General features: G+C 38.3%; 1 protein-coding gene across 5 annotated transcripts in view; it reads left to right on the top strand.

Annotated features, from left to right (window-relative positions):
• The first annotated feature begins 5,136 nt into the window (after positions 1-5,136).
• The window catches only part of BBOX1 (gamma-butyrobetaine hydroxylase 1), a 56,093-nt gene continuing 43,241 nt past the window's right edge, over positions 5,137-17,988 (top strand). Inside the window, exons 1-4 of one of the 5 annotated variants that reach the window (XM_090263143.1) lie at positions 5,537-5,706; positions 14,522-14,587; positions 14,697-14,949; positions 16,140-16,254. In XM_090263143.1, the coding sequence (XP_090119269.1) occupies positions 14,731-14,949; positions 16,140-16,254 (334 nt within the window). In that variant the 5' untranslated portion in view covers positions 5,537-5,706; positions 14,522-14,587; positions 14,697-14,730. Of the gene's footprint in view, positions 5,236-5,536; positions 5,707-14,521; positions 14,588-14,693; positions 14,950-16,139; positions 16,255-17,988 lie in introns of those variants that run through there. The other 4 variants (XM_090263136.1, XM_090263128.1, XM_090263121.1 and 1 more) reach the window with 4 other exon arrangements.

The raw sequence follows: 17,988 nt of genomic DNA, 5'->3' as shown, positions 1-17,988 counted from the left end.
CTTGTTGTTCCACACTAAAATTTGGCAGGGAAGGGAGAACCAGACCCTAGACACTAGCCCTCTTCCTACAGCCTGAGGCCCTCAGCTCTCTCTACCTCTCATTGCATTTAAAGTTTGATTCTGCAGCGGGAAGGAGACTCTGTGGACACTGCAGAACATATATCTCTATACAGCACACACATATAGAGCTGCCCCTGGGCCACCTCTTGGGACTAGGGTGTACAGACCTGTCACAACTGTCTGTTCATGATATAGTCTTTCCTATAAGTCACCGGGCAGCAGCTCAGCTAACTGCCTGCTGAGCAGCCCGGCACCAAGGAATAGACAAAAGTCACACACAGTAACTATGCTATTCACTCAGCTTTTATTGAATGCAGGTTCACTCAAAGTAGAACATCAACATACATTAATAGCCTACTCACACTCTAACAATCTAAGAGAATCATAACACACACACACAGCAATCAACAGGGGATAATGAACCTGATTCCAGAGCTCAGTCTGCAGGTCCAGGAGACAGCACGGTGGGCAGAGGAGTTGTCAGCGTCTTGCATGGAAGGACCTCCAGATCCAGGTGGGCAGCAGGCAAAGTCCTCAGTCTAGCAGGGCAGAGCCTCCAGCAGCTGACACCAAGGGAGATCAGCGTGGCCTAGATCAGCACTCTGGTGTGCGGAGCTCAGCTGTCTCAGCAGTGGATGGAAACCTGCCTCAGTTTACCTAGAAAGTGGTGTACTACACGCTTCTGGGTCCTTTTGATAAATGTCTTGGCACCCCTGATGCCAAGTTTGGAATTTATCCAAGCACCTATGGGTGGTACAAGGCTTTTTGCTTGACACCCCTGATCGCAAGAGTGGAATTTCCCCAGTAGCCTGTGGGTGGTCCCGCTCTGCAGACGTGGCCATTCTGATCACATGGCCAGACACCTTAGCTGGGTCTCCTTGCCAGACGTGTCTGTTCTGACCACATGGGTAGATATCTTAAGTCTGTCCCCTTGCCAGATGTGTCTTTAAGTAGTTTTTCTATTGAACCAAAGTGTCATGGCTGACTGAACGGCATTTTAGTCGACATGAGTGACTTTACTTAGTTTTATACACTTTATGCTATCTTGATTGGACCAATGTCATTTTATTTGTCCTGATCTCCACAGGACCAGTAGGGCAATGCAACCTAAGTAACCTGGAGGAAGAGAAGAAAAATCTCACAGACCCTGGAAGCAGTCGCAAGTCTTTGAAGGTCTGAAATTTCAGAGTCTGGCTTGCAGAGCATTATCTAGAGTGGGGGGATGGTGAAGGCTCTGGGTAGGGCCCTTGATGCCATAGATAAATCACTGTGGGAAGTGGTACAGATAGAAGAGGGCCAGAGTGTAGTCCTCTAAAACACAGGTAACAGGGTAGAAGTTTCTATTGCCTGTTCTAAGAATGGGACTAAATACAGAATTCCCAACCCAAAGCTTTCACAGAGGTGATGTTTCACAAAGAGGCAATATAAAAGATTAAATATTATGTATTTAAATACCTAAGACAAATTACTTTCAAGATTAAACTGGCTTATTACCACCATTTTTCAGCCCAAGTAAAATAATATTAAGAATTACCATTTATTGATAGCTTATTGTTTACTCAGAAATTACTAAGTTCTTGGAGACTGAATGACTAAAAATTAAAAGCTGAGCTATTGATTTTATTTAGCAAAATGATTACTAATATTTATTTATCATAATAGTTTTTGTTATTAGAAGGACTCAAAACACCCTGTGTGTCCTATACAATGCAAGGGTTCTTTCTACCTACCCAGCTGAACCTTCTTGGAAATTGTGGACTGGGCTTTCCCCTTGCTCATGGGCCCTGTCACCACGGGTAATAAAAGCACTTTTATTATTACCTGAGAATTAAAAACACATGGGCACAGAGGGCTGGTTGTTCAGTGTTTACCAGCTTAGCACTGGGTTACACATATGTATAGTAAATACTTCAGTACAGGCCAAAAACAACTTATTAACAGCAATTACCTTTGGCAAAAGGAATTCAAAAGAGGGAGAAGAAAAGAAGTACATATTTAATAAATTTGAATAATTTTCTTAATAGTATATAAGGACAGTGGGATTATGAGTCATTTTGGTTGTCTTCTTTATTTAAAAGCATACATAACATTTTATATTTAGTATCATTTAAACACTTTTAAACCTTGATAAAATTATCAAAATTTAATCAAAAAGAATGCTACTATCAACTGTTTATATGAAAAGTATCCTTGGCAAGTCCTACTCCTTTTCCCTCTTCAAAAATAGGAAATGGTGTAAGCAGCAGAATTTTTCCATAAGTACGAGATTTCACTGCAGCTAAATAGTCCTGCCATTTATAATATCTTCTTATGCCCAGGACAGCTCCCCAAGTCCCAGCATATGTTAAAAATCATACAATATAAGTCTGTTGCCACTGGAGTTACCAACCTGCAGTGGATTCATCCTCTGGAAATACCACCCAACATCAAACCTCCAACTGATGGGTGAATCTAGAGAGTATCATGCTCAGTGAAATAAGCCAGACAAATGACAAATACCGTATGATTTCATTTACACGTGGAATTTAAAAAATGAAACATAACCAAACAGTAACCAACTCATAGATACAGGGAACAAACTGATGGTTCCCAGATGGAAAGGGGATACGGGGATGAGCAAAATAGGTGAAGGGAGTTAAGAGGTACAAACTACCAGTCATAAAATTAGTCACTTGGGATGTAATGCACAGCAGAGATGTTATAGTCAATAATGTCATCATATCTATGAATGGTGACAGATGGTTACTAGATTTGTCATAGTGATCACTTTGTGAGGTATATAAATGTTTAATCACTATGTTGTATACCTGAAATAAATATAATATTGCATGTCATTAAAAATAAATTTTTTTTAAAAAATCTGAGTGAGATCTTGCTCAATCTCATCAACTCCTGCTATTCACACATAACTGAAGAAGCCTTTTAAGTAATCCAGAGCATCTTTCATTCGTGTGTGCTCACCGATAATGAGGAAATGATTATACTTCTGTTGAAAATGCACACTGATTTTTAATGTGTTTCTAATGTCTACTGCATTGGCTATACTTAAGTTCAATTAGCTGTCTTTAACATGGAATTAATTTTAAGACGTTTTCTTAAATCTAAAACAAAAAAGAAAAAGAAAAAAAGGAACACAAAGTTTCAACATATCTTACTCTGGGACCAGTGCACATTTGGTGATCTTCTGTATCTATAGTTCATGAAACTATATGGTCTCATTTTTCTCCACCAGAAATCCAGAATATTAATTTTTTTCTACTTTCAGGGTAGTATATGAGAGGCCATTTGTAAAAGCAAGCTGGAGACTGAGGGGTTAACAAAGAAAAGAGAAAATCTTCGGGGAAATATTCCCTCTTTTTCAATCTTAAAGAGGCTTCAATGGGGGAACTCAAGGGTTAAAACTTTTTAGTTATATTTAATAGATTTAGCGATTAATGCCTGTAGAAAGCTGTTGTTGCAGGACCTATCTTGACTTTGAGAGGCCCCAAAGCAATTCAACCTTTGTGCCCCAGGAGGACTGCAAGTAATTGAGATGGCATCTAGGCCATTGTGCTGCAGGGAAGGAACATCCAGGACCAGGACACAGGTGAAGAATTGCTGGGATGCTGGGAAAATCACTGAACTACTTCTTCCCCTTATAAAAAACTGTCAGCTTGAGATGAGATATTAAGACTGATTTTTAGGGTACATAACCCACTGTCTTCTCAGATCGCAGGCATCTGAATAAGGCACCCATTGAGATTTAATCCTTGCCTCTACTTTTTGATCCTGGTAATGACGAATGGTGACTTTTCTGGTTGCAGCTTCTCACACTCAAGGGAAGGTTTTGTCTGTCTGTTGTTTGTTTTCAGTGTGGGAATTAATTATGTGCAGGTTTTTAAACTTTAACTGGACAGGACTGTTTGTTGTTTTTGCTTTGTTTTACTCATCTTTTAGAGAAGCACAGACATGCAGCATGTTTTTCTCAACAACTTTCTTAAAGCTGGAACAGAATCTATCAGATTTATTCCAATAATTGTTACTAAGCACAAGGTATGAAATAAAAACTAGTTGAATGTATTTTTATCACATCATCAGAACTTTTAGAATATAATTAAACTGATTGATTCTGACACCCCTTGCAAACTCTGTTATGTGGGTTTAAAAAGCTGGTAGTGTTTAGGAAAGCACCCCACATACACACACCCTCCTGCTCTACATGGGAGACAAAAACTGCTGTTATCGTCACTGGACACTGGGTGTCAGTAATCTGACCTAGACTTGGAGGAAAGAAGGAGGACGGTGGAGGAGGGGACCCCAGGAAAGAACACAATTTCAATTTTACTGTGAAAGGAGGGGACAGGGCATCGTTGAGGGAGGAGGGGACTCTGCAGTCTTGGGAGGCGGAGTTGTCCGGGGCAACAAACCCTGAAGGAGGCCACCTTAGAGTTGGACTGCACTTCCTTTCTCTGTGGCTGGCTCTTTTGTTCCTGCCTGAGAGTCACAGCTGTGAGTGCCCTTCAGGCAAGAAGACACAAGCTGCGGCTGAGGCTGTTCCTGGTGGTGGTGGGAGGAAGGCAGAGGGGGCTAATGTATTTCTTTCCTAGACTCTCCTGCCACCTGCAGACTTTCTGTTAATGGATTCTGGACCCAGGCAGGAACTAGGACTTGAGACTTGTCCACCAGTCCTCCCCCTGCTCCGGGAACTTCCCATTTGAAAGCCTGGCAGCCAGGTTCTGGGTCTCTGGCATGCTGGTGCTCTGGCCTTTCCCTTTTGTTGCCCTAAGGGATGTGTACTGTGAGTCAAGTCACTGGGCAACCAGGTGTCTTCAGAAAAGTCCAACGCTCTCTGGCAGCTACTGTTCATTCCAGCCAACATGGCAGAGAAAGGAGAGCAGCAGGCCCAGGAGGGCCCATTCCAGCCTTCCTATCAGCTCCTCCTCCCTGATACCTAACCACACTCCCTCTCAAGGGGCGCATATGGAATAATCTATGCCAGGTAGATACCACCTCACGTCTTACTCAGGTGAGAGCTAGTAGCTCCTCCCTGTTAAAAGCACATCTCAATGCCTTTCTTCCAAGTGAGTTTTGCAATAAGAGAGCTGTCACTGTGAACAGGTGGGACAGGCGTGAAAGAGCTCCTTCACCTGCTTCTGTTGCTACTTACTGCTGGCTCAGGGACAGGAGACAAGACAGGTGAGACCTGCTCTTCTTTCTATCAGGAAAGATTCTAAACTTAGGTAATGCTTTTCTTTGAGTCCTAGGGTTTTGTGGTTTCAGGCACTTACAAGAGTGAAAATTTTTTTCTTTCTAACTACTCTCCTTCTAGGCCATAAAAGTACTTTTTTTCTTTCTTTCTTTTTTTTTTTCTTTTAAACTCCAAGCTCCTTTCAGCAGTTGCTACACCTTCAGATTGAGACATCCTTCCTCATTTGCAAATCTTAGCTGTATCTGGGGGCAGGGCTGCAGCAGAGCTGCCAGGAGCAGAAATAAAGGTTTCCAAGTAATAGCACTGCATCAGACACAGAGCAACCGGGGGCAGACCCATCTGGAATGTGCTGGGCACCAGGAGGCTCCCTCCTCACAGGACATTTAGGATCAAAGCTGACATTGTCTTTCCTTCGTATAAGTTGCGAGGTTTGGCGCCAAATACACATTTGAGAACAGGTATGATTGAGCTCCACTTTTCTTTATTTGAAGAGCTTGTGGATTCAGGTCTATGGATCGGGGGTTGGGGAGCATCCAAATGAAAATCCAGTCACATGGATCTCATAGCCATGCGGGCTGCATGGGGATGGTCCAACGGGCATTTGGAATAGACTGACTTGATTTTGGAATGCAGTGGATCTGATTGCTTCTTGGCAGCTTCTCTTTCTTAATTATGTTTGGCTTAATCTAGCAGGCAAATTATTCTGCAGTCCTTAAGGTGATCCAGAAAGCATACAGAGGGGACAGAGAGAATATTGTCTAAAAAGAAGACTGGGGGGTGGGGTGGAGGGAGGGTTCTGATTGGAAATGTTCATCAAATAATCTACAACCCAGTCCAAAGAAAGGCAACTGCCCATTACAACTTGGCCCTTTGTTAAGCCCCCAAAACTGGATGTGACACATATCTTTGGAAGGCACGCTTTCATTATCGTGTTCCCTGAATGTAGTCCAAGAAGAGATGTGACAGGTATTTCGCATTAATTTTATTGAAAATATAAAATTTCTCATAATGACTCTGCATTACATCAGTAAACACATGCCTTGGTAATTTGAGTTTTCAATCTGAATGCGGTAATTCCATTAGAGTAAAGCTCAAGTTTTCCTTTCTATAATTTAGGAAGGAAGTGTTGGCATAGAATTTGACACTTTAAACAAGATATCAAGTAAAATGGTAAACCTGCTCAGGAGAATGGACTGGTTCTTCTAATGGCTTTATGAAACTTATTATTCACCTAAGAATATACTCATGAATTATCAAGTAGCTCAGCCACTTATTAAGTTGAGTTTAAAAAACTAAAACAATCTCTACTTTGAAGGGACTTAGGCAGCAGGTATAATGAATAGAGTGTGTATACATTCAAGCAATATTAAAGTTCAGACACTACTAATACGGCGTGGTCAACCTCTTCTTTACCAATGGAAATTAGTTGAGTTTTATGATTTAAAGGGTGAAATATAAAATAGTAGTCTATGTTTAAGCCTTGATGGTATAATGACCAGGAAATAACTTGCTGTCCTCGCCCTCCAATGATGAAAGTAGAATGGGGAAGTGTACTAACAACCAACAACCCTGAGATGTTAGCTACTACTTTAATAGTACATTTCGGTGAATTGAAATTATTGCCTGGAAAACTATTCAGCCATAGATTCTCCATGATGTAGTACTATGCAGTAGTCAAGAATTCCTGTTTCCTCTGCTTTCATGTCAATTACTTCACCTCTCAAAGCTCAAGATTATCTATAAAATGGAAGTGATGGTACTGATCTCATAGGGTTATAAGAAAGACTAAATAATGTTAACACATATTGTATTTTAGAACGCACTAGCAGAGTGGCTAGAACATAGTAAATGCTGAATAAATGGCTTTATAGATAGAATTTAAACACATACACTGATACAATATGCACATTTCTTACAATTTTATCATTTTCTGATTCTACCACTTAGAAGGAGGATCATTTTCTGATCCTACCATCCTCAGACACATTAGTGTATTCCATAGAAGGTCTGCTGACTTACCTAATGAAAGGAAAAAGGAAATTTAACTGACATTTGGTAACATGACATTTGATAACATGAGTTCACTCTATTCTTTTCTTCCACTAAAAAAACATTCAAGAAATAACAACCTTTTATTTTCAGAGGTGAGTAATCTAGTGAATGCAACAAACTTCTCAGGTGTATATTATTAGTCTCTATCAATTTTAATTATATGTACAGTTCGCTATAAATTTTCTGCATCAACTTCCTGGGAATCCCATCTGAAAGCTATGATTCAAATTAGTTGTAATTAGCATTTGAGAAATTTTTGCATTCTCTTTTACTAGAATTAGAAAACATTCCCTTTGTATGTGTATCTTTGACTGCCAAACCTGTTTTGGGACAACCTCTCCCACTCACAAGTAATATGGGCTTGGACAAGTCACACCCAGAGCTTGAGCTTCCATTTTCCATGCTATGAACCAAACTTTCAGAGCTACTTTCTTGGCTTTCCAAAGAGTGTTGGAGAAGCCAGCAGACAAATTTTGAATTCATCACATTTTTAAAGATCAGAAAAGATAAAAACCACACCCATTGCTGAAGTAGGATAATCTCTAAAACAAACAATTTGGTTATGCCAAACAGGAGTTCCAAACAAACTTCTATAACTCGGAAGATGAACAATAGGGTAGAGAAGAGAGGAAGGAATACACACACACACACACACACACACACACACACACACACACACACACACACACGTGATAGGATGAAATTAAAAGAACTCTATCCCATCAGGTAGGAATCTCCACCAATCCAAGCTCTGTTTCTCAGGTGAGAAAGGGATTGTCAAGAGTAGAAATGACTTGCCAAGTTTCTTCACAGAACTCAACAATTCACTTCAGTAACACCCATGTCTTTCCAGTTCTTCCACACTCTCGTGCCCAGGGCAACCGCCCTTCAGCTACCATCCTCTGAGTGCCACCTGTCTTGAAATACCCTCCTGAGGGCATTCATTGATCAAATGAGTTGGGAGAAAGAGTTTCAGGTCATCCTAATGTCTGAAAAAGTGATTTTCTCCCTGCAGTTCAAAAATCCTAGGAAGAAGGAAGAGGAAAAACAAAAAAGAAGAAAAAATAAAGGCAGAGAGCTTTAAGTGGAAGTTTGGGTTATCATTACTGTTAATTGCTGTAGATGTCTATAGGTGGGAGCACTTCAACAGTAAGTGGCAGAGAGGCATTGTGCCATCTTTAAGTACAGAAAACAGTGTTTTTTGGGTGGTAAAAAATGTACTCTTTGAATAATGTATCCATAAAAAATTAATGTATCTGATTTCAAGTTTTATAAAAATTCAACCAAAACATTTTCAAATGCATTAATGAATATAATACTGACAATTAGTTGAATTTAGAATATACACCAACACAGTTGGAACTTGGATGATAAACATAAATGAGAAAGATTTTTTTTCTTAATTGTCTTACTCCCTTGGAGAAATTAAGATGGCTTTTACTACCATCTGTATGCTAATATTCCCTAATCTCTTTCTTTGCTATTCATTTGAGTAATTGCAGAACATGTTTCATTGAGTTGTAATGAAATTCAATGAGTTGAGTTAATGTACATGAAGAACTTAGAACAGTGAGGGGCAAGAAAAGGCATTCAGTAAATACAAACTATTACTTCTACTGTTACTATTATTGTAACCTGTACTTGGAAAACTATATAACATTGAAGAAAGAAATTAAGGAAGATACAAATATATGGAAGCATATACCATGTTCATGGATGGGAAGAATCAACATCATTAAAATGTTCATACTACCCAAAGCAATTTATAGATTCAACTCAATCTCTATTAAAATACCAGTGACATATTTCACAGACCTAGAACAAATTCTTCAAAAATTTATATGGAACCAAAAAGAGACTCTGAATAGCCAAAGCAATCTTGAGACAGAAGAACACGGTGGGAGGAATCACAATGCCTGATATAAAACTATACTACAAAGGCACTGTAATCAAAACAGTCTGGTACTGGCATAAAAACAGACATATAGATCAATGGAACAGAATAGAGAGTCCAGAAATAAACCCAGGCCTATATGGTCAACTAATATTTGACAAAGGGGAAGGAACATAAAATGGAGTGAGAGGAGCCCCTTCAACAAATAGTGTTGGGAGAACTAGACAGGGACATGCATAAAAATTAAAATAGACCACCAACTTACGCCACACACCAGAATAAACTCAAGATGGATCAAAGACTTAAATGTCACCCATGACACCATAAAAGTCCTAGAGGAAAAGATAGGCAGGAAAAAATCAGATATTCCATGTAACAATATTTTCACTGATGTATATCCTAAGGCAAGGGAAATGACAGAAAGAATAAACAAATAGGACTACATAAAACTAAAGAGTTTCTGCTTAGCAAAAGGAAATATCATCAAAATGAAAAAGAAATTGACCATATGGGAAAACATATTTGCCAATGATACCTCAAACAAGAGATTGATCTCCAAAATATATAAGGAACTTACACATCTCAACACCAAGAAGACAGACAACCCAATTCAAAAATGGGCAAAGGAACTGAACAAACACTTATCCAAAGAGGACATACAGAGGGTCCACAGGCATATGAAAGAATGCTTAATGTCACTAGCCATCAGAGATGCAAATAAAAACCACAATGAATACCACTTTACACCAGCCATAATGGCCATCATCAGCAAATCAACAAACAACAAGTGTTGGTGAGGATGTGGAGAAAAGGGAACCCTAGTGCACTATTGGTGAGAAGGCAGACTGGTGCAGCCACTATAGAAGGCAGTATGGAATTTCCTCAAAAAAAATAAAAATGGAACTGCCTTTTGAACCAGTGATTCCACTTCTAGGATTAGACCTGAAGAATCCTGAAACCCTAATTCAAAAGAAGAACTTAAGCACTCCTATGTTTATAGCAGCACTGTTTACAATAGCCAAGTGCTGGAAAGAGCCTAAGTACCCATCTGTAGATGAGTGGATCAAAAAACTGTGGTACATTTACACAATGGAATACTATGCAGCAGAAAGAAAAAAGAAACTCCTACCATTTGTGATAACATGGATGGAACTAGGGAGAATTATGCTTAGCAAAATAAGCCAGGCAACAACAACAAAAAAAAACATATGATATCACTTAATACAGAAAACTAATGAACGACACAAATAAATGAGCAAAACTAAACCAGAGGCATGTAAACGAGGAACAAACTAACAGTTACCAGGGGGGAGAAGGGGAGGGAGAGAAGTGGGGTAAGTAGGGAAAGGGTTTAATAAAGGAACATGTATAAATAACCCATGGACATGGACAATGAGGTGGGGATTGATTGTGGGAGAAGGGGTGGGCTGCGGGGGAGCAATGTGGGAAAAAGTGGGACAGCTGTAAGAGTAAAACAATAAATAAATCAAAAATTTTTTAAAAGATGAGTTTGAAAGCTATGTATGTTTACTTTGCATATGTTGATATTTTGAGATTTTTTTGCCTTTGATTCTTGGCAAGTTATTTTAGCAAGTGATTAATCCATCAGTTTATAAATAGATTAAATACCAGAGAGAATAACAAGATAAACAAATTAATATAGATCTACATATTTTTTTCCTGCTTCTATTTTGCCTCTGGGCTCTCCATCATCCCTGTTGATATTTATTTGCTGTGAGACCAGACCCTTTCCTCTCTCTCTGTCTGCTCTCCACTCACTGAAAAAGCATAGCCTTGTATTATAGGAAATCTTGGTATAACTGCTTGCCTAGTAAACACACCCACATGTTCATAGGGCTGTCCATACGAACAACTGCATTCTGTATTGCATTTCTTGATTATCTTTAATACAATAGATTATAGTAATTGCTCTTTTTAAACAAGCTCAAAGAAGAATTGTTTTCTTGTAGAATAAGAAAACAAAGTCATTCTTTTTCATAAAACGGTTTTTAATAAAAGAGCCAATGAAATTTATGAGGACAAAAACTGAGAAACAATTTCAAATATAACTTTACAATGTTGCTCACACCTCCCACCTTATCCTTCCACACTTCTATTCCCACCATTCTCACATATTCTTAACAGGGTTACCACAAAAAAAAAAAAAAAGAAACTCCTAACAGTTTCTCTAATTCTAGTATTGTTACCAGCCCTCTACAGACTATGACACTCTCAGTGTTATGCCCCTTCTCAATCATCTGCCTGAAAGAAATATTTAAAATTTTCCATTTATAACAGAATTAAGCCAAAACTCCTTTGTCCATAGTGCTTCCTGATCTGATGACAGCGCGCCTTTTAATTTCCTATAATCTGTATATTCTCTCATAGCCTTTGGCTCCAGCTAAACTAAATAAAAATATGGTTTAGCTGGAGCAAAGCGATATTTTAGTTCAAACATACTTTCAAACTCCCTATTTTCAAATCTTAGTTCCTTGGCTCATTCTGTCTCTTCTCCTTGGAATGGACCTTTCACAATTTTTTCTGCTTGTAATCCAACCTGTCTGTGTCCAGAAAAACTGGCATATAAAGGTTTACATATGTAAGGAGTTTTTTTTCTTGTGTAAAAACAAATCCAGACACAACTGTCCAGTACTGGTAATATGATTTCACAGAACGAAGGAGAGCCCAGGCTACTTTTATATTTTAACCTTCTGTTCTTTGCCTTGTGTTTGCAAAATGACTGCTCCGTGGCCAATACCACATCTACATTCCAGGCAGGAAGAAGGGAGAACGTCATGGGGCAGCTAAGTTTACTTACTTTAAAAAATGTTTCCATCCAGAAACTTCCAGATATATTTCATTGGCCAGTATTATATTGCATACTAATTTTGGCTATGGGAAAAGCTGTGAAATATAGCTAATTACTAGTCACATGCTTGCATGAAAGAATGAAGAGAAAAATAATGAGATCAATATGCATTCAGCAACATCAATCACAGATCCTTTAAGAGTCATTCAAATAGCCATTTTCTCTAAAAAAGCAACCTGGAACCTCTCAGACAACTACAAATGCCATTTGGGCCCAGCCTTATTTTTTGTTGACTTCATAATTATCTCACATTTCCCTGACTTCTAAAACTTCATGGTGACCTTTGTACTCTCTTGTGCAGCAGGCAGGAATAAGATACTTAGTATATATTTGAATAAGTTTAACCTTATATATGAGGAGGGAAAAGATAACTATTTTCAGTATTTAATTATGGTTATGTTCCACTGTAATAAAAGCATGACTTAGACAACTTGGTCAAGGACAGGCAACCTACTGCGAGATACGGCCTACAGCTTATTTTTCCATAGCCCGTGAGGTAACAATAGTTTTTACATCCTTATATTGTTTGTAAAAATAAAATAAGAGTATGCAATAGGGACTGTATGTAGCCTGCAAACCCTCACATATGTACTATCTTCCCTTTTACAAAAATATTTGTTAACCCCTGACTTAGATAAAAATTTACTACATTTTTCCATTTTGTTCATTTAATGACTAGTTATATTATCCCAGACTTACTGGAATCATCCCTGTCTTTTGAAGCCAATCATATGAGAAAACCTGCCAGCCTCCCCTTCTGTCAGGGAAACTAAATTCGCTACTCACTCATTCCACAGAGAAACTGATACTTGGACTTCCCGAGGGCCTCTTTTTGAATCTATGAGATAAACACCCAGGTTTGTGCTAAATTATATTTTTTATAATTTTTTAGGTAATAATGTTCTCCTGTTGCTATATAAATTATTAAGAGAAAATGGAACCCTGAAAGGTTGCTGGTTCAATTCCCAGTCAGGGTAAGTGCTTGGGTATGGGTTCAGTCACGTCAGAGCACATTTGGGAGGCAACCAATCGATGTTTCTCTCTTACATCGATGTTTCTCTCCCTCTCTCTAGAAATAAATAAATAAAATCTAAAAATAAGAGAAAGAGAAAAAAAATAGATAGGAGTTTCCAGGTAGAAATAAACATGAATCCCAATACATTGCATTTTCTTTCCATCATGAGATAACTTTAGAGGGATTTAGCTAAATGGAGAAAGCAGTCTTTTTTTTTTTTTTTTTTTTTTTTTTTTTGATCTTGGCTCTGCTTTATAACCTGACTACATTATCCAGGCTAATGATTTGAGGAAGTATATATAAAACAATCACCTAACAGCTGTTTTAATGTTGTTTAAAGTATTTTTAAGTGCTTTTAATGATGTACAAAGTTTTCTATCTATAAGTTCAAGAAAGACAGGGGGCTATTTTGTCTTGCTTGTCACTGAATCCTCCGCTATTGACAATGCAGTGTCTGGTGCATAGAAGATACTTGGTAACAGTCACTGTGTGTGTGTGTGTGTGTGTGTGTGTGTGTGTGTGTGTGTGTGTGTGTGTGTGTGTGTGTGTGTGTGTGTGTGTGTGTGTGTGTGTGTGTGTGTGTGTGTGTGTGTGTGTGTGTGTGTGTGTGTGTGTGTGTCTGCCTCTCCTTCATCCCGAGACAATAAAGTCTTATTTCCATTGACAAATGTGACCTTCTATTAATGATGAGCTAATTATAATTATTTTTATGACTCTAGAAACAGAATTTATGTGGAAGAAAGTGAGATTTAGAACACTAATATGATTTCTGAAGGTCAAATTCATAGTAATGATTGGAATCAGAATTAACACTGAGGTGCTCAGTTCATAGCTCCACAGTGTCTCTCTTTCACTTGATTTCCCTTCTGTCAATACTGCATGTTCTTAAATTTAGTGGATTTCTCAATAAAAGTAAGTGATGTGTTTCCAAGTAAACTCACGAATGTATTCAGTAAAGGGTTAAACTAAACAAAATATCAAGGCGCACTCTATTAAAACAGAAAACCTCAGAGAACAAACTAGCAAGTTCTTTGCAGAGCCTAGGAAATTTTATATTACATTGAGAAAATGCACTATATAAGTAAAAATAATAATAATAAGTGCTAGAATAGAAGCAGTACCATGTCCTGGATTACAGTACCTCTTAAAATTTTTTTAAATGCATTACCAATTTTGTATGATAGAAACATTTTTTTCAAAAAGTGTGTGTAATTGGGCATCAGTTAAAATAGTGTAGGTATGATTGTTATGCTTTCAATTTGTAGAGCATATCTCCCCCTTAAAAAAATTCCAAAGCTTTCATACCAATATAAAAGTGCACATGCCATTGGTTCTGAACTTATTATCTAACATGTCTGTGAGAAAAACAAGGAATTCTTTTCATTTGGATCCTGACTCAGGACATTTATCTTGTTGATTCAGTCACTGTGTTTCTGTTGACAGTATATGAAATACTCTCACCAGAACAAAGGTCCCAGCATCGATAAGTCAAACCTCGAACTCTGGCAGGTGAGCGAATAGCCTAAACCAGAGTCCACTTGAATTGTTCATGCTCTTAGAGGTCCACTTCAGACCTGATCTGCCTGGGATTCTTTTTAATACTGATTTGTCAAAGCAGGTAGCTGACAAGATTTACCTGCAAGACCAGAAACATGCACTGCGCCATCCAGAAGGCGGAAGTGCTGGATGGGGCCCATTTGATGCAGATCCTCTGGCACGATGGTACAGAGTCGTTCTACCCTGCTGTGTGGCTGAGGGACAACTGCCAGTGCCCCAACTGCTACCTGGATTCTGCAAAAGCACGGAAATTTCTCGTGGAATCCCTTGATGTGAACATTGGTATTAAAGACTTGTCATTTGACCAAAAAAGGGTAATTATCTCTAAACTAGCTCTATTTCTCCCTTCTTTCCTAAGATAAATAAAGGGGCTAGTCTTCCATAATTTAAATAATGAATTAGTTTTTCACTTGATCGTATATAGGATCAGGTTTGTATAGGACTTGGTGCAAAGTAAGCCTGCTCGGTAAATGAAAGATTCTGTTGTTATTGTTACTAATATTTTTATTACTGCTACTATTTTTTAATAAAGTATACAGCATTACTCATTATTCTTTCAGTGAATGGTAGCCTTGAAGACACAATCAAACTATTTCTATACAAAAGAATGCTTCTGGGCCTCAGTTTACTCATCCGTAAGATAGGTATATCAACAGAATTTGTTCAGAGAGCAGATGTGAGGAGGATTCAATGAGATAATATGACTAAAAATGTTTAACATAGTGCCTGGCACATAATAAACACTCAAACTAGTGAGTAGACGTGCAAGGCTTATTCTAGGATTCCCAAAAGCATACCTCCCCAAACCACAAGCTAGATGTGGCTACCACCTTGTTTCTTTATTCCAAATTTATTAGGATAGTTACAGAAAGCAAATGTGACCAACAAGGTCACCCTCTTCCCACTCTTGTCTTCATCTCCACTCAAGGGCTTCCTCGTAGGGTTCACTACTTGCTAGCTATGTGGCCATGGAAATAGTATTTACTCTTACATTCCTCACCTGAAGTAATGGGAGTGATAGTAGTACCTTCTCCCTAGACTTGCGTGAGGACAAATGAGGTGTGTTTGCAGTGCTTATTATACAGCATGCCCTCAAAATGGTGTTATTTTTGTGCTATTATTATTATCTGCCGGGTCACATCATTACTATTTCTGACACTCTTGGCAGGACTGTTAAGTGATATCCAACTTCAAGTCATCATAGAAAGTTTGAAAACCACAGGCTTAGAGAATATAAAACAAGAATGTCAGATCTAGTCAGGATTTATTTTTTGTGTGATATTTAAGGGGTCTCAGAACTCAGATGGATCCCCTTGGCTTTCAGTGCCCCTGTTTTCCAAAAGCTTATTCTATGCCTGTGTGTACAGAGACAAAAAAAAAGAGAGAGAAGAAATGGATTTCCTGATTATCTTAAAAAGCATTCAGAAACAGGGCAATAGTGGAGGACTGGAGTATATAGAAGCATAATAGGCACATAGGTGATATTTGCTTTCTGTGTTATAAGGTTCTTATCACGTGGCCAAATGAGCATTACAGTGAATTTGAAGCTGATTGGCTGAAGAAAAGATGCTTTTCGCAGCAGGCCAGAGAAAAGCTCCAAGGAGAATTGTTTTTACCAGGTAACTCTGCTATGGTCTTCAATGTCTTTTAAAACTTGTACAGTAAGGCATTTGTTCAGAAGCAAATCCAAACCCTGTGCTTTTGTTAAAATATTACGGTATTTATGTGGCATGTTCAATGGTTTACCACACAGATCATTTGGAGGGTGATGAAAGAAACACAGATCAGTTCTAGATATTCTAAAGAGACAAAATGAAAAGAAACACAATAAACATGTATCCTTGTCATATACCACAAAACCTGGCACACCACAAACAATCCAGAAGTGTTCACTGCAAAACTGTGGGGTAAACCAGCATTGCCCTTCTTAATAATTTTGCCTAAGGCCAGAATAACACCACATCAACCAAGCAGAAATTCCTAACCTGGTATCTACAGATAAAATTATGCAATTCATGAACCCCCATGAAGGGATGTATAGCGTTGTGTGTAAATGAGAGCATCTGTGTGTGAGTGTGCGCAGCAAATTTGCCTGGTGAGCGTTTATATGGGTCTCAGGAGAATCTGTAACCACATAAATGTTCAGAAAATCTGCAACAAATGGATTGGATAGAAAAAAAGACTTTATTTTTGAGCAGAGACAAAATAAACTAAATACTTAACATAGATAGAAAGTTCTTTTTAAAATATGAATTTTAGGAGACACACAATAATTACAGCTCAAGCAGAGGCACTGGAAAGAAGTGGGAAGTGTTAATAATTTACTCTCTGTGTATTCTGAAGATTTGTCTCATAACATTATGTGGGTCAAAGGCAAAATCTAAAAGCATGGTGATTCTTAGGTATTTACTAGAATCTTGACTACTACAAACACACTGACAAGGGAAGTTTCCCTGAACTTTCTTTTCCTTTACACTGTAAACCAGAAATATTGGACTTCTGCCTCTTTGAGCAACTGACTAGCCTTGTTGAATTTGTAACACCTCTCTGGGAATTCTGGGCCATATCCCAAGATAGGGATGTTACCTTACTCCTTCCAATTCTGAAATTCTCAAACATGTGAGGTAACTCTCCATGGTTTTAAACACTAGACTTTAAACAGTTTACTGGATATGGAGATGTTGTGAATTAGTCAACTTGAATCACACAGCTTCACCTTGTCCTATGATTATCAACAGGGTATGATACTGTCCCCTTCCAGTTGAATTATAGGCCAGTCTTGTCGAGAACTAGCTTCTTTTATTCCCTTAGTCTCACCATTCCGACAACTGACAAGATTCTGTTCTAGTGGTTTTTGTCTAAACTACCAGGAATCCATTTTCCTATTTATCTAGCCCAGCTACCTGGTAGAACCCATGAGGACACCCATGGAAATGTGTTTGTTCTGCCTTCTCATGTGACTTCATTGGTAGATACTTCAAGGGCTTTCCAGTTACATAACTGAGTAGCAACTGGGTCAAACAGCAGAATCATTAATGTATTATTGTCCTTTATTTATTTTAAATTTCTTCTGGTACTCAAAATATTTTTCTTTAACCCTGCCCTAATTCTGTAATCCTGTGGGATTTTACTTTAATTTCCTTCAGACTTGTCTCTTGATTATCTCAGGGCATAAAAGCAAATTTTTTTTATTATTTTAACTTAAGCATTGTAAAAAAAATATGGCCACCCCCATTAAAATTTCTTGAAGACTGAAGTTTATACCTTACATTTCTCAATACTATCAGGTAGTAGCAAAATGGAAATGACACTATACTTAGTTAAGCAGTGGAAAAAACAGATCACACCGACCA

The sequence above is a fragment of the Furipterus horrens genome, unplaced genomic scaffold (genome assembly GCF_987537825.1).
Source record: "Furipterus horrens unplaced genomic scaffold, mFurHor1.1.pri manual_scaffold_2, whole genome shotgun sequence".
Lineage (NCBI taxonomy): Eukaryota > Metazoa > Chordata > Mammalia > Chiroptera > Furipteridae > Furipterus > Furipterus horrens.
Note: the sequence above shows the minus strand (reverse complement) of the source record. Positions and strands in the feature narration are given on the sequence as shown.